The sequence below is a fragment of the Alligator mississippiensis genome, chromosome 3 (genome assembly GCF_030867095.1).
Source record: "Alligator mississippiensis isolate rAllMis1 chromosome 3, rAllMis1, whole genome shotgun sequence".
Taxonomy (NCBI): domain Eukaryota; kingdom Metazoa; phylum Chordata; order Crocodylia; family Alligatoridae; genus Alligator; species Alligator mississippiensis.
In genome coordinates this window covers 229,393,731-229,406,416 of record NC_081826.1, presented here as the reverse complement: position 1 = coordinate 229,406,416, position 12,686 = coordinate 229,393,731, and the positions used below count along the sequence as shown (strand labels likewise).

Sequence of the window (12,686 nt, the reverse complement as noted above, 5' to 3'; positions counted from 1 at the left end):
TGAAAATTGTAAAATATTTCATAGGTCCCTATCTAATATGTTTACTTAGTAATACTTTTGATTTGGAAGCTGGGTAGAATTCTTTTTTTTTAGGATCACATTCCTACAATGTTTATTTTCCAACCCTCCTTCAAGGAAATATTTACTGTCAATTAATTTCCAGTGCAGATATCTGAAGCTTTCTGGAAGAAGAAAAGACACGTGTAACTGGAATTTTGAGCAAATTTCTCCTGGAGATTTATCTACTGCATTATCTTACTTTTATATCGCTTCTAAGCAAGCAGAAAATAAAGAGCAGTTGTAGGGCACCATTCTTTTATATTCTTTTTCAGATTTTTAAGTGGGTTTGAGATGCAGCCTAATAGTTCAGGCTACAAGCATGCTCTTTAAGAGCAACACACCAAAAATGTAGCTATATTAGTAAGTGGTGATCCTGCTGTTAATCAACTTAACAGTAACAGTATTTATTTTTATTTGTGATAAATAATTGGTATTTCTTTATTTAGCAATAATTGATATTTTTTTATTTAGCAATATGAGGTTTTCCTATTAGTAACACACTGTATTAGTAATTTATTTTTGTTTTTACAAGGTGGATTAAATTCAGCCCTGGTATAACTAGGGTCCTGAGAAAATCACAGATATCTTGTTGAAAATTTGTGACACACACATGGGTAAAGTATCATTTTTTCACAGAATATTCACAGAACTACCATTGATCTTGGCAAATGGGTCCCAATAGTTCCATGAATAGTTCATGAAAAATGACACTTTATCAGCACACATGCGGTAGGCAAGTACACAGCCATAGGCAATGGCAGGCTGGGGCTAATGGGGCTTAGCCTCCCCCAAATGTGGGGGAGTACAGAGGGCTGCAAGGCAAGCCCGGCTGTGAGCTCTGGGCACAGTGCGGGGGAGGGTGCACACACAGACACAGAACCAACCAGAGGCTGGGATTGCAGCCAGATGGTGCGCAGAGCACTGCCAACCACAGTAGGTAAGTCAGGGAAACGGAAGGGACATGGGGGGGGGCAATTGAGGCCCCCACAGTGAGAGAGGGAGTGGAGCAGAGGCAGGGGCTAGGGTGAATGGGGCCCCAGGGCAGGACATGAGTTGCTTGGAGTGGCAGTCCACCTCCACCCCACGCACAAATCTGGGGGGCACATGCCTCCGGGGCCTCTTCCGAGGTATGTGCAGCAGCAAGAGCCCCCCCTGCGCCCCTGGATGAGCTACCCATGCTCTGAGCATCTCAGAACCTGCCCTGGGGCCCCATTGACTCTAGCCCCTGCCTATGCCTCTGCTCCAGTCCCTTCCTCAATGTGGGGGCCTCAATCTGTCCCCCACGCCCCTTCCTCTTCCCCGACTTACCTGCTCTGGTGGGCAGTGCTCCGCATGCCATCTGGCTGCAATCCCAAGCAGGCTCTGTCTGTGTATGTGTGCTCCCCCCCACAGCAGTCACTTGGAGCCTGCGCCTGGGCTGCCCCATGTTTGAGGGAGCTAAGCCCCATTAGTCCTAGCCTTTCACTGCCTATGTTCGCAACCCTTAAAAATTGCAGTGCGGGGTAAATTTCGTGGTTTCCGTGCAGTCTGTGAAATTGTGATTTTTCTCAGGGCCATAGGTATAACCACTGAAGTAAGCAGGATTAAATTGTGCTTGAGTTTTGTGCAATATGTTTAAACTTTCACTTTTGATAATATTTGCTTTTTATATCTTGTACTTCCTTCTTTCTCCAACAGATTTCTTTTGTGGCACATCTGTCACCTCTGGGGTTGGGAGTTTACCAACTTTTGGAGGTTCCAAGTTCAGAAACAGTCTTTGCTGATTATAACATGTATATTAGTGGAAGCAACAATATAAAGGTGATCCCAGATAGCATTTTCAAGATAAATGAGATGCAAAATGGTGTGGATGACATAATTTTAGAGAACTCCTATATGAAACTGTGGTTCTCTGGGATCTCTGGACTTTTGGAGGTACACTGGTTCACAATTTGAAATGTTTTGTATTCTCGGTGGGATTTGTGATCCTGATGCGTAAAAAACTGAACATGTCAATATCTCAAATTGTGATTCTTTTCCATAGAAAATAACTACAAAAGAAGATGGCAAAAATCATCAAATAAAGGTTGAGTTTGCTTGGTATGGAACCACAAGTAACAGAGATAAGAGTGGAGCTTACCTCTTCTTACCAGATGGAGAGGCCAAGGTAATAGCAATATTTATATACAGAGTTTTTTCCTCAAAGATCTCAAAACACTTTGCAAGCTTATGTAGAAGAATTATTTGATCAGCTTATGTAATACACATTTCTTGGAAGAAGAGTTTCATTTACTTTAGTAGTGAACAGCAAAATTGCCACAGTTTAGGATCAGATTTGGATAAAAATAAATCATCCACTTGAAACTGCAGGGATAGGCAGAATGTAATTACCTTCCAAGAATATAAACTGGACACTAGCTACTTTTGCAAGAAGTGCTGTAGGACCTTCAGTGACCTCAGTTGGTCAAGACCTCATTTTATGTCTTGTGATAAAAATTTACTAAAGACACATTCATTTCAATTTTCCTTTTTTCTCTTGAATCTGAGATTGGAAACTCTCTACCTTAGGGTTGGGTATTTGACCAGTCAAATAAAGTCTGGTCAATTGACTGGTCAAATTTCAATAAAAATTTGTAAACATTTGCCAATAGGTCCAAATAGTGCACAGAAAAAGCACGGATTTTCCATTAAGAAATGTGTCAAAAAATAAAAAATCATGTTTCTGTCAAGAAAATTACAAAAACAAAATGTAGTTTGTGTAAAATTGCTATAATCTTTGACCAGTGAAAAAATATGCAGTCAATTGACAATATTTGACCAGTCAGTTGACTGACTTGTTAGTCCTACTTTTAATTCATACATGCAATAACAGAGTTAATACACTAAATTATTTTTGGATTGTAGGGTCTTGTGTTTTATTTATAGAGCAGTTAATATGCTGGGACTCAACCTGATCATGACTTCTCACACAGCCTTAATATAAGTGATGATATACATATGCATTAAATTATAAGCAGCTATTTTAATGCAATCATCTACTACAAATAGGTAGAACTGTAGCTTAGCAATTGTTGTGGGGAGGGGGGAATTGCATAGTCATACTATTTTTCCACTAGGAAATTAGGAAATTCAGATTAGTTGTTACTAGGCCTGTTTGAATTGGGAAGTATTCGATTCAGATTTGGCCAATTCGGAGGACAGTTATTTGATTTGGATCATTTTCCCAAATTGATTTGACTGAATTGGCTTTGGAAGTTTTGGCGCTGATTCAGAGGTTCAGCCATAGACTATAATTTGGAATCACTGAAATATCTATACCTTTGTCATTTTTTGGCTGATTCAGATAAAAATTGCAGGGATGTTGACCCTATCTGAGGGCATGAATCCTATCAGGTTTCAAGGAGATAGGTTCAGGGGTTTCTGGGAAACTGCACCTCAGGCTGCTGACAACCAAAACTCGTGACATGGTGACATTGTCTGTGTGTTAAGGCGTGCCCTCATTGGCATGGGGGCCTCTACACAACACAGTAGTGTGCCCCAATGAGGCTTCCTCCTCCCCTATAGCCTCAGTCCAGTCCACCACCTTAAATAACAACAGGTAAGCAGTGTACTGCAGCACAGTAGCACTAGCATCTCAGGCAGCCAAACTGTCACAGACTAGAGCCTTTCTTTCCTTTCCTGCAGGAGCTTCTTCTCTAGCAGCTGCCAGAGAACTTTCCCCACCAGCCCCAGCCCTGGGGCTTAGATGTGCCCAGGGCCCTGCCTCTTTCCGATCAGCTGACCAAGGACAGGTGCTAAGGGTGTTGGTCTAAGGACATGGCACTGGCAGAAAAGGTCCTTTGGGTCAATCTGGTATCTTTTAGTAGGCTAACTGAATAGTTAGAGAAATATCTTAACAAGCTTTCAGGTTGAAAAAAGCCTTCGTCAGGCTGAGGAAGCACCTGCAGAGAGTGTGTGTGTGTGTGTGTGTGTGTGTGTGTGTGTGTGTGTGTGTGTGTGTTTGCTGTTCCTAGATGGAAGGAATAGTAAAGAAGCCAGAGGCTAGCATGCAATGCAGACAAGAAAACCAGTCAGTAAAAATGGAAATGAAGGAATCAGGGGGCGAGGGGCAAGCATCAGGGGGTGGTGGTGGGGAAGGGAGATGGAGCAGCACAGGTAAAAGTGAAGAGGTACTTGAGGAATAAGATGTCTGGCAGGTTGTAGTGTCAGAATTCCAATGTCTATATTGAATCCATGAGTTTCTGTACCTAGGAGGTTGATGTAGTGAAGTTCCTACCCGCCCAAGGCTGGGGTCTGGTGCATCTGAACCCCAACATTGAAGCCATGCCCTTGGCCCACATTGGCAGCAGCTGGCATGGGGGAGACTGCCTGGTGCTGGGAGTGCTGGCATGGGAAAGTGGATCCCTGTCTTCCACATCCCCTCACCTCTGTCCTTCTGCCTCCCTGACTCTGTTGACCAGCACCTGTGTCCAGTGATCTAGGGTTTTGGTGCTGCCAGTGCACATGCTCTCCTTCACCCTGGGGTCACACATTCCTGCCAGCATGTGGACCATACTGGACCACAAGGGATGCAGCCATTTTCCGATGCTCTCCTTCAGCTGCCTCACCAGTGCCTGTATGTCTGGTGACAGTGGCTTGCCTCAGCCAGGAACATTGATCCCCTGGAACTTCTCTATTTGGATCTTAAGTTCCCTCAGTACAGGGATCACCTGGCTAAGGAGGGCATCACCAGCGCTGAGGGTCTCGGTGGACTCAGAAGGGCTTGAGAACTACCGAAATCTGGGAGATGGTATTCCACTCATCTCTGTTAAGGGAATCACTGATCCCAATCTCCCTGAGCAAGGCCATCTTATGGATGGTCTTCTGTTGCTCCACCAGCCTTTCCAGCATCGGGTATATGGAGTTCCACCAAGTCTCCACATCCTGCATGATTTTGTGCTGCGTGATGCTTTTCTGTGTCTGCTTCTCCCGTAGTATCTTGCCCCACTTGATGCTGCTGTGGAAGTAGCCTGCCACCTTCCTGAATTTTGAAATCAGCTGGGTGGTAGTGACAGCGCCATCTCCAACAGCCCTGTCCCCCTCCAAAGCGTCCTTGACTGTGAGGTGCAGCTTGTGTGCCGCACAGCAGATGCCAGCAAAGTTGGCATCACAGACGGCCTTGACCATATTGGCCCTGTTGTCGGTGACCATGAACCCATGGGTGAGCTCGCCCTGCTCAACAAGCCACCCAACATCCATAGAACTTTTGGTCTCTTTGGAGTTATTATTGCAAAGGATGGTATTCCTTTTCTTTTCCTTCCAGATCACTATCCCTGTGTCAGTGCAGAACAGGGATAATCTATTTTCTGCCAATGAGACTGGGGTCCTGATCTTTCCCTGTCCATTCAGTATGTAGGTTGCTAGTCTCCCCTACTGTCACTTTTTTTGCCAGACAAAGCTTTGGTATTGGACCAAGCAGCCTGCAGTCTAAGAGATTATAGAATCGTTCTAAACTTGATTAGGAGAGCGTGGCTATAACTTTAGATATCCCTTCTGAAAAGATTCAAGAAGCAAAGTTCAGATAGCTAGATATTCTGCACACTTTAGCGTGCATGGTAATCCCATGGTGTAATTCCAAATAAAGAACTAGCAAACCCTATCAGTATCTTGTTGCAGATACTTATATACTTAACACCAATGACAAATTATACTGACAGAGAAGTACCAGGTACTGACTATTAGATTTTAAAAATCATATTCTCATCTGATAGGTGGATTTTTAGCAGTTGCAAGCACCAGTGAATCTCAGCAAGGTTAGCAGCATTTACATTCCAAGGGAAAAAATTCTAAAATGCATAGACGTCTTTTTTCGGGAATTCTATTCCACATTCCATCTGCAGATAAGGATTTCTTATCGTCAGGTACTGCTGATAATGAATGCATCAATTGGTGTTTCAAGCAGTGGTAATTGATAAATTATGGCAGATAAACGTTTATAGCAGGGGTTTTCAACCAGGGGTACACATACCCCTGGGGGTACTTGGACCAGTGCTAGGGGTATGCGCAGACAGGCGGGGATGGCGTGCCGCCACCTCTCGGGAGCAGGGCCGGAGTGGGGCAAGGGCAGTGGCACCCCTCTGCGGACCAGGGAAGCTCACATGTGGCAGATGCCCCCGCCACATACCAGCCTGGTGAGCTTCCCCACCCCGCCCTGGCCCTGCTCCTGGGAGGTGGCAGCACTCCATCCCCACTTGCCTCCATGCTCCTTGTTTAGCCGTGTGCCACCCCTCCACACCCCGCTTGGTGTTTGGCTGCGCACTAGCCTGCCCCCACTTCGGTGTTTGGCCACATGCTACGCCCCCCCAGCCGCCCAGCTCAGCGTCCAGCTGCTATGGATACTTAAACTAGAAAAGGTTGAAAACCCCTGCATTATAGTATTTAAATTGTGGAGGGTCAGCTGATTGCCAAGAATCTCCTTTCAGCCTCACTTAATGTATAGTTAATACAACTTAGAGTAGTGACAGTTGTCATTGTGTGTTGTTTTTCTTGGCCATAGATTTTCCACTTGAAGTTTGCACTTAGATTCATGACGGTACAAAATGATGTGCCCAAAGATCTTCAAAGAATTCAGGGTAACTCCTGCACCTTCACGTTTCTGTATTACTTCGGCAGTTTATGCCAGAAGTGTATCAGAGATAGCATGTATGCTGTTTAATACAGATTTCCAGAACCTGCAAGCACTGTCTAAGAGATAGTTTTGTACACTCACTGATGCATCATCTCACCAGCTGCTTTCTTTCACTAGACTGCAGAGCTGACTTCCTACCTGAGGACAACCTGTCCATCACTTTGAATTTATTTGTGACATCACTTCCCTTTAAATTAGCTCATTTCTACCATAGTTAGTCCATCAAAATCAGACTAGTGTATGTTAGATTTAGTGGAGATGTAATACATTTCCTCCTCTTATTGCATCTGCTTGCCATCTTGTACCGTCTCTCATCAGGGCCCCTCTCACAGGAGTATTTTGGGACAAGAGAGATCATACAGTGAAAATGAAGTACTGTTTCAACAGGGAGGAAAAGATTCTATTCAAGATGTTTCCTTTTTGCAAAGAGAAAAGGAGGGACTTTGCCATGTTCTATACCATGGGAAGTTGGACCACTACAGGAAAATGACCAAGTTTAGGGTGGTATCTTTTTCGTGACAATCATTTCTTTCCTAGATGAGGAGAACTGATATACTGCTCTTAACCTACTTTTCATATAGCTATTCACTCTGCAAACAAATGGTTTTTCGGGTTTGTTGTAGACAGCAGCCATTATCAATATTAAGTTCTTCCCTTTGGATTCTTGACAGCACAAAGGATATTCACAAAATACCTACTTTTTCCAGCTGCCAGTCATAGCAAAAATTGGCATCCAAGTGTTTTTGTACCTTGCCAGCTGATTACTGTGACAACAAATGAAGGAAAATGTCACAGGCATCTTTTAACCTCTTACAAGCCTGAGCACATGAACAGCAGAGTAAATCTGTATTGACTCTAACTTAAAGAACAGAGTTCAGCAGAGCCATACTGAACCACAGCAGCTGTTGCCTGGTTGGGAAAAAATCATGTATATAAATGTATTAGAACTTAGACCCTTTTTTATGCATGAAAGACCTTCCTTAAAATCTGCTTTACTGGATGCCTTCATAAGTGTTGTTAGACAGTGGTTGCATTTTTCTGCTAAAACAACTAGGGAGGAGCCAGTTATGCGAAAAAGCCATTTGTTCAGGGAACTTTTCAGTAAACAATGGAAACCCCTTCTTCCTGGTTCACATTCATGGTGCAGAAATGTAATAATGGCTATAATCAGCATAAGTAATGGATAGTCCATATAACAGGAAGTGAGTAGTTTTTCCACATCAGTCTCTTTTCAGCAGTGCTGAACCAAACGAATCATCAGTTTTGTTCCAGGAAATTGGAGTTTTGGATTACTCTCAATTGCATTTCTCCTTCTTTGGACCCTTGGTCCTGCCTTGGACCCTTTTGGTCTCTTCCTTTCTCTCCTGTTCACTTTTTTCCAAGGGTGATTCAGAAGGTCAGACTCACTAAAGCCAAAAACTTATTAGCGCACACTCTATTTGGTGCACTGCAAAACTGCAGAGTACCTGTCGTAGCTTCAATGAGATGCACAGTGCAGTGCTGAGATGCACAGTGCAGTGCTATTCAGAGATACTTGGCTGGAGCCTGGAACTGATAAGTTGTCATTTCAGCACTCCACTTGGACTAACTGACTCTTTCTCAGACCTGGACAGTGTGCCATGCTGATGTGGCTATGCTGTTCCTGTTAGACATACCCTTAGTAGTTCCATCTTGACCAAGGACCACTACAGCTTAATAGTAAGGGTGGTTAGATATTCTCATTCTCAGACTATGGACAGATGTGTACTTGTGCTACAGGTGCCACATTACTCTGAAGTGCTACAAAAATGAAATGGTATCAGACAGAGGCAGATGTCCAGAGAGTCATGGCAAAGGAATTCAGTGGCATGCTCTCTAGGCAAAGAACAGTACGGGGTTGCTTGGCCCTGCAGCTCTGCTCCTTTCCCCCTCCCTTCTCCAACCAAGAAGGGGAGGAGCCTGTCAGTAAGCCTGCTCACTGACAACTTGCTTCCCCCAATGGCAGCCTGATAACCAACTGGGACTGGGCTGGCAGTGAGTGTGGGACCAGGATTGGGCTGACTGATAGTTCTGTACTGACTGTGCTAGAGCAATTGGTGAAACTAGAACCAGGCTGTTGGGTCAGGATCAGGTTCACTGACCACCTGGTCTTGGGGAGCTTAATACTCTTGGTCTGAGGGAGATCATATTCACCACAGACCTACTCAGCCACATGGAAAAGATTTACAACCTGTTGATTTCCAGGTCTTTATCCTAGCTAAATTACTTTCTTCCAAAATATTCCAGGTTGTCTGTTAGTTTGGTTAAGAATGCATGTAGCTGCTATTTCTACATATCTTTCTACCAGGAGATTTACAGTATTTAAAGAATTATCACTTATAGTTGGTGTCCCACCCCCAGGGTCCTTGCACCAATAAGAAGCTCTTCTACCATTGGACCTTAATGTGGATATTAGGATTAATAGGGACCTCCTGGTTCTTGTTATACTTATATTTGAAGATCATCTCTGGTAGCGATTATCTGATATCACCCTGGAGAACTGGGGAAGTGTAGATAAACTACTTCCGGAAACCAAGCTGGTTGTCAGGGATCTGCTGGAAACCAGCAGCATCAAAGAGATCCCACCTGTCACGCTCTTCGACGCGTGCCCCCGGGTAGCTGGAACTGTGTTTGTCAGGTTCCACCTGTTCCTGGCAGGGGAGAGGGCTGTTCTGGGTAGGGGAAAGGGTAGGCTGTCTTTGAAAGCCATTGCTCCATGATCACTGCAGTGGTAGCACCAGCAGCTGTGTCTACCAACAAAGTTGCTTCCCTGGGGCAGTATTGGCTTTTTAACAGCCATGGCAATGAGCAAAGCTACAGCTCTTCTCGCCATCAGCTGTCAGAGAACCAGCCTTTCTTACTCCCTTGGAGAAGAAAATGAGTGGAGCACTGTGGGATACTAGGGGATAAAGATCCGGTAAGGACGAGGTCATGGGTGGCCTGACCTAGTGATTAAGCCATTGGCAGGGGGCAGGAACCAAACCATAGACAAAGTCAGGGTCCCGGAATCAGTGACCAAGTTACCAGCTCAAAGGGAAATCCACAGGGAGAGTCCAAGTCACAGATCAAGACAAGATCCAGAAGTCAGAAACCAGTGCTGACAACAGCATGGTCCAATAAAACATATTGCCAACAAGAATTCTTGTCTTGCAATAGAAGTTATGATTTTTTAGTATCTAGTGCTTTGTTCAGACTTCTAGACCTACATTGTAATATGCATTCTGCATAAAAGCTATTTAAAATTAATGTTTAAGGCTAATAAATTATATTTTGCTTCTTGACAACAATATTAAAACAAATTATTTTTATACAGTTGTAATAACTTCGGCTTTTTATTTTTGCAGCCTTATATATTCACTGATCCACCTACTGTGAGAGTTACTCATGGAAGGCTTTTCTCAGAAGTAACATGTTTTTTCCATCATGTGACACACACAGTGCGACTGTATAAGGTTCAGGGTAAGGAACTGCAAACATGTAGTCATGTTTTCTTGCTAATTGTTGTTGTTTGTACATTTTTCTTCCTAATGCTTTAAGTACGTTTATGCCCGGTATAGTGCTGGCACAGAAGTTGCCTTCTGATTGTCAGGATCTATTCTTGAGTCTGGCACCAGTTACCCAGCTCAAGCCCAACAGATTGGCTGTCTAGTAGAGAATTCTCTGAGTCATGGGAAATCTTTGATGTAAATGGCTTCTGTATTAGGTTCCCAGAACTGATTTGGATTTTTGTATGCTACCCCAGTAAACATAATAATAAGAGCAATTATTAAAATGAGGTGAAAAAAGTAATACTTAAAAATGGACCATAATATAATTAGAATGTTTTGCTATTTCTCACCTTCAGTTTCTGAATTAATGCTGTTTAAAGTATTTAATTCACTGTGACACTGAATTATTACTATCTGCTGGTGATGCTTGCTAGGTAGTGTCACATTTGTCTTCAGAACTGTAATTAAACTGAGGTGTCCCAGTTCGTGGCATCAGTGTTTGAAGTATTAGATTGGTATGGGTTACCAGTGTCTCACAGGTTTTTGCATATTGATGGAAGGGTTCAGTCCCCAGGTCCATAATGGTACAATGATTTTAAATGATCTCTATGGCATATATTTCCTATGACTGTAAAACAAGATGTTGGTTATCAGTTTGAAGCCCCTAGGAAGCAAAACTCAAAGTCTAATGTTTTTGTCCTTTCCCATCCAATATATTTTATGAACAATATTTGTAATAAGATTAGTTGAAGAAAAACAAGTAGCCTGAAGTCGAGATGTAATGAGTTGTCACTAAGAATATATGGGGAAAGGTTCATTTGGTCTGAGTGTTTGCAATACATGGAAGTATTTGGCAAGAAAGGAGATATTACAAAAAGTTAACTTTTAACATAGTAAAGATACAATTTTTATTTTGAGGCTTTCTTTAGTTAGAATTAAATAAATTTGATTTCTTTCTTTGTCTGTCTCCTTTGCCCTCTGTTCTGCCATAAATCCTTTCTTCCTTTCCAGCAAACAAGGAAATGAAAGAGTTGACACTGAAAATATCTGATGGCCTGCTCACTTCCAAGTTTTCCCACCCCCCACCCATCCTGACATTCTAGTAGCTGTTAACTCCATCTCCATTTTTTTATTATTATTATTATTATTCCTTTGGGGACACTAGCTGATTGCATTTTTCTTTGCTTTTCTTTCATGGTTTAAACCCTGGCTCTTGTTAGTAAGGCCTCCTGAACAAAAACTATGGATGTTGCTTTATCAACTCCTACTTGTGTACTTCACTGTGTGTATACTAGCAGCCAGTCCAATGTTTTCTTCCTTTGAGTAAGCATCATGAAAGTCTGCAGGGAAAAGAAAATTGGAATCTTTACCTCTGCTAAGAGAAAACAGTACGCTTCTCCTGCAACATCCTGGAAAAGAAAGATCAATATTTAGAAGAAGGAAAATACTGTTGTGATGAGGTTCACCATTGTCCTTGGAACCTGCTGGGCATTGGCCTTCCAAATATGGGGGTGGTATTAAGGCCCATTTTGTGAGCAAGTTCCTATCCAGCAAGTAGGGCTATCATGTTAGGGTATTTTTGCCAAAGGAATCTCTGAATTATCAGAGGTAGAATGGAAAATGATATAGGCATGAGGCCTAAATACAGGACCAGAATATTACATGGTGTTCTTTATTTGGGAGGAAAGTTTTGAGAAGTCTGCCTACTAGGCATTCACTTGATAAGAGCTTTATAAGTTATAAAGCCATTCTATTGTCATTCATTAAGTGAAATTGGGACATTTCTCACTGAGAATAATTCTTTCTTCTTTATTCCCCTACAGGAATCCCTATCCAAGACAATAAGACATAATAGCTGCCGTTCAGTGACAATACCGTGGCAGACAGTTTTATCTCTAGTGGAATTTTCTTCCCTCCACCCCCTTTATCAGAGGTGCAAATAGTGTTGGGTAGTAGATGCTAAAGAGCAAAAGCAGCCCTGGACACCCTGCCTTCTGTGACTCTCTTGGTCAATGGGGAGCTAATCTAAGTTTTGTTTTGCTTATGCTTCTTTCTCTTCTCTTCAAAAGCAAAGAACAGTTTCTAAAGAACAATTTCTTAGTAAACTTACAGTTGTGGCCCTATGCATTGGAAGTCATCTTCTTCTGTAGCAAATTTGAGAGAGGGATTATTTCTAGTCCTGAGAGCTTTACATTTATCTTTCTTCCTTTTGAGATTAGAAAAACAACAGCTGATAGGGGTATTATGTTCTGGTTGTTCTTATTTAGCCAATCTCTACTTTAGGCTGTTATGGAGATTCATAGATTTTTAAGGATGGAAGAGGACATTAAGATGATCTATTCAGACCTCCTACATAATACAGGATATAGAATTTCTTGAAGTAAGTCATGAATCAGGGCAATTAGATCTGTGCTAGAACACATCTTGAAGTATGGAAGAATCCATCACATCCTTTGCTAAATTGTTCCAGTGGT

At 42.6% G+C, this 12,686-nt stretch overlaps 1 protein-coding gene across 2 annotated transcripts in view; it reads left to right on the top strand.

Annotated features, from left to right (window-relative positions):
- Nucleotides 1-12,686, top strand: part of MAN2A1 (mannosidase alpha class 2A member 1) — a 222,225-nt gene that overhangs the window by 151,647 nt on the left and 57,892 nt on the right. For both annotated transcript variants that reach the window (XM_006270866.4, XM_019484312.2), the window contains exons 14-16: nt 1,738-1,974; nt 2,084-2,206; nt 10,069-10,183. In XM_006270866.4, coding sequence (XP_006270928.1) covers nt 1,738-1,974; nt 2,084-2,206; nt 10,069-10,183 — 475 coding nt within the window. The remainder of the gene's footprint in view (nt 1-1,737; nt 1,975-2,083; nt 2,207-10,068; nt 10,184-12,686) is intronic.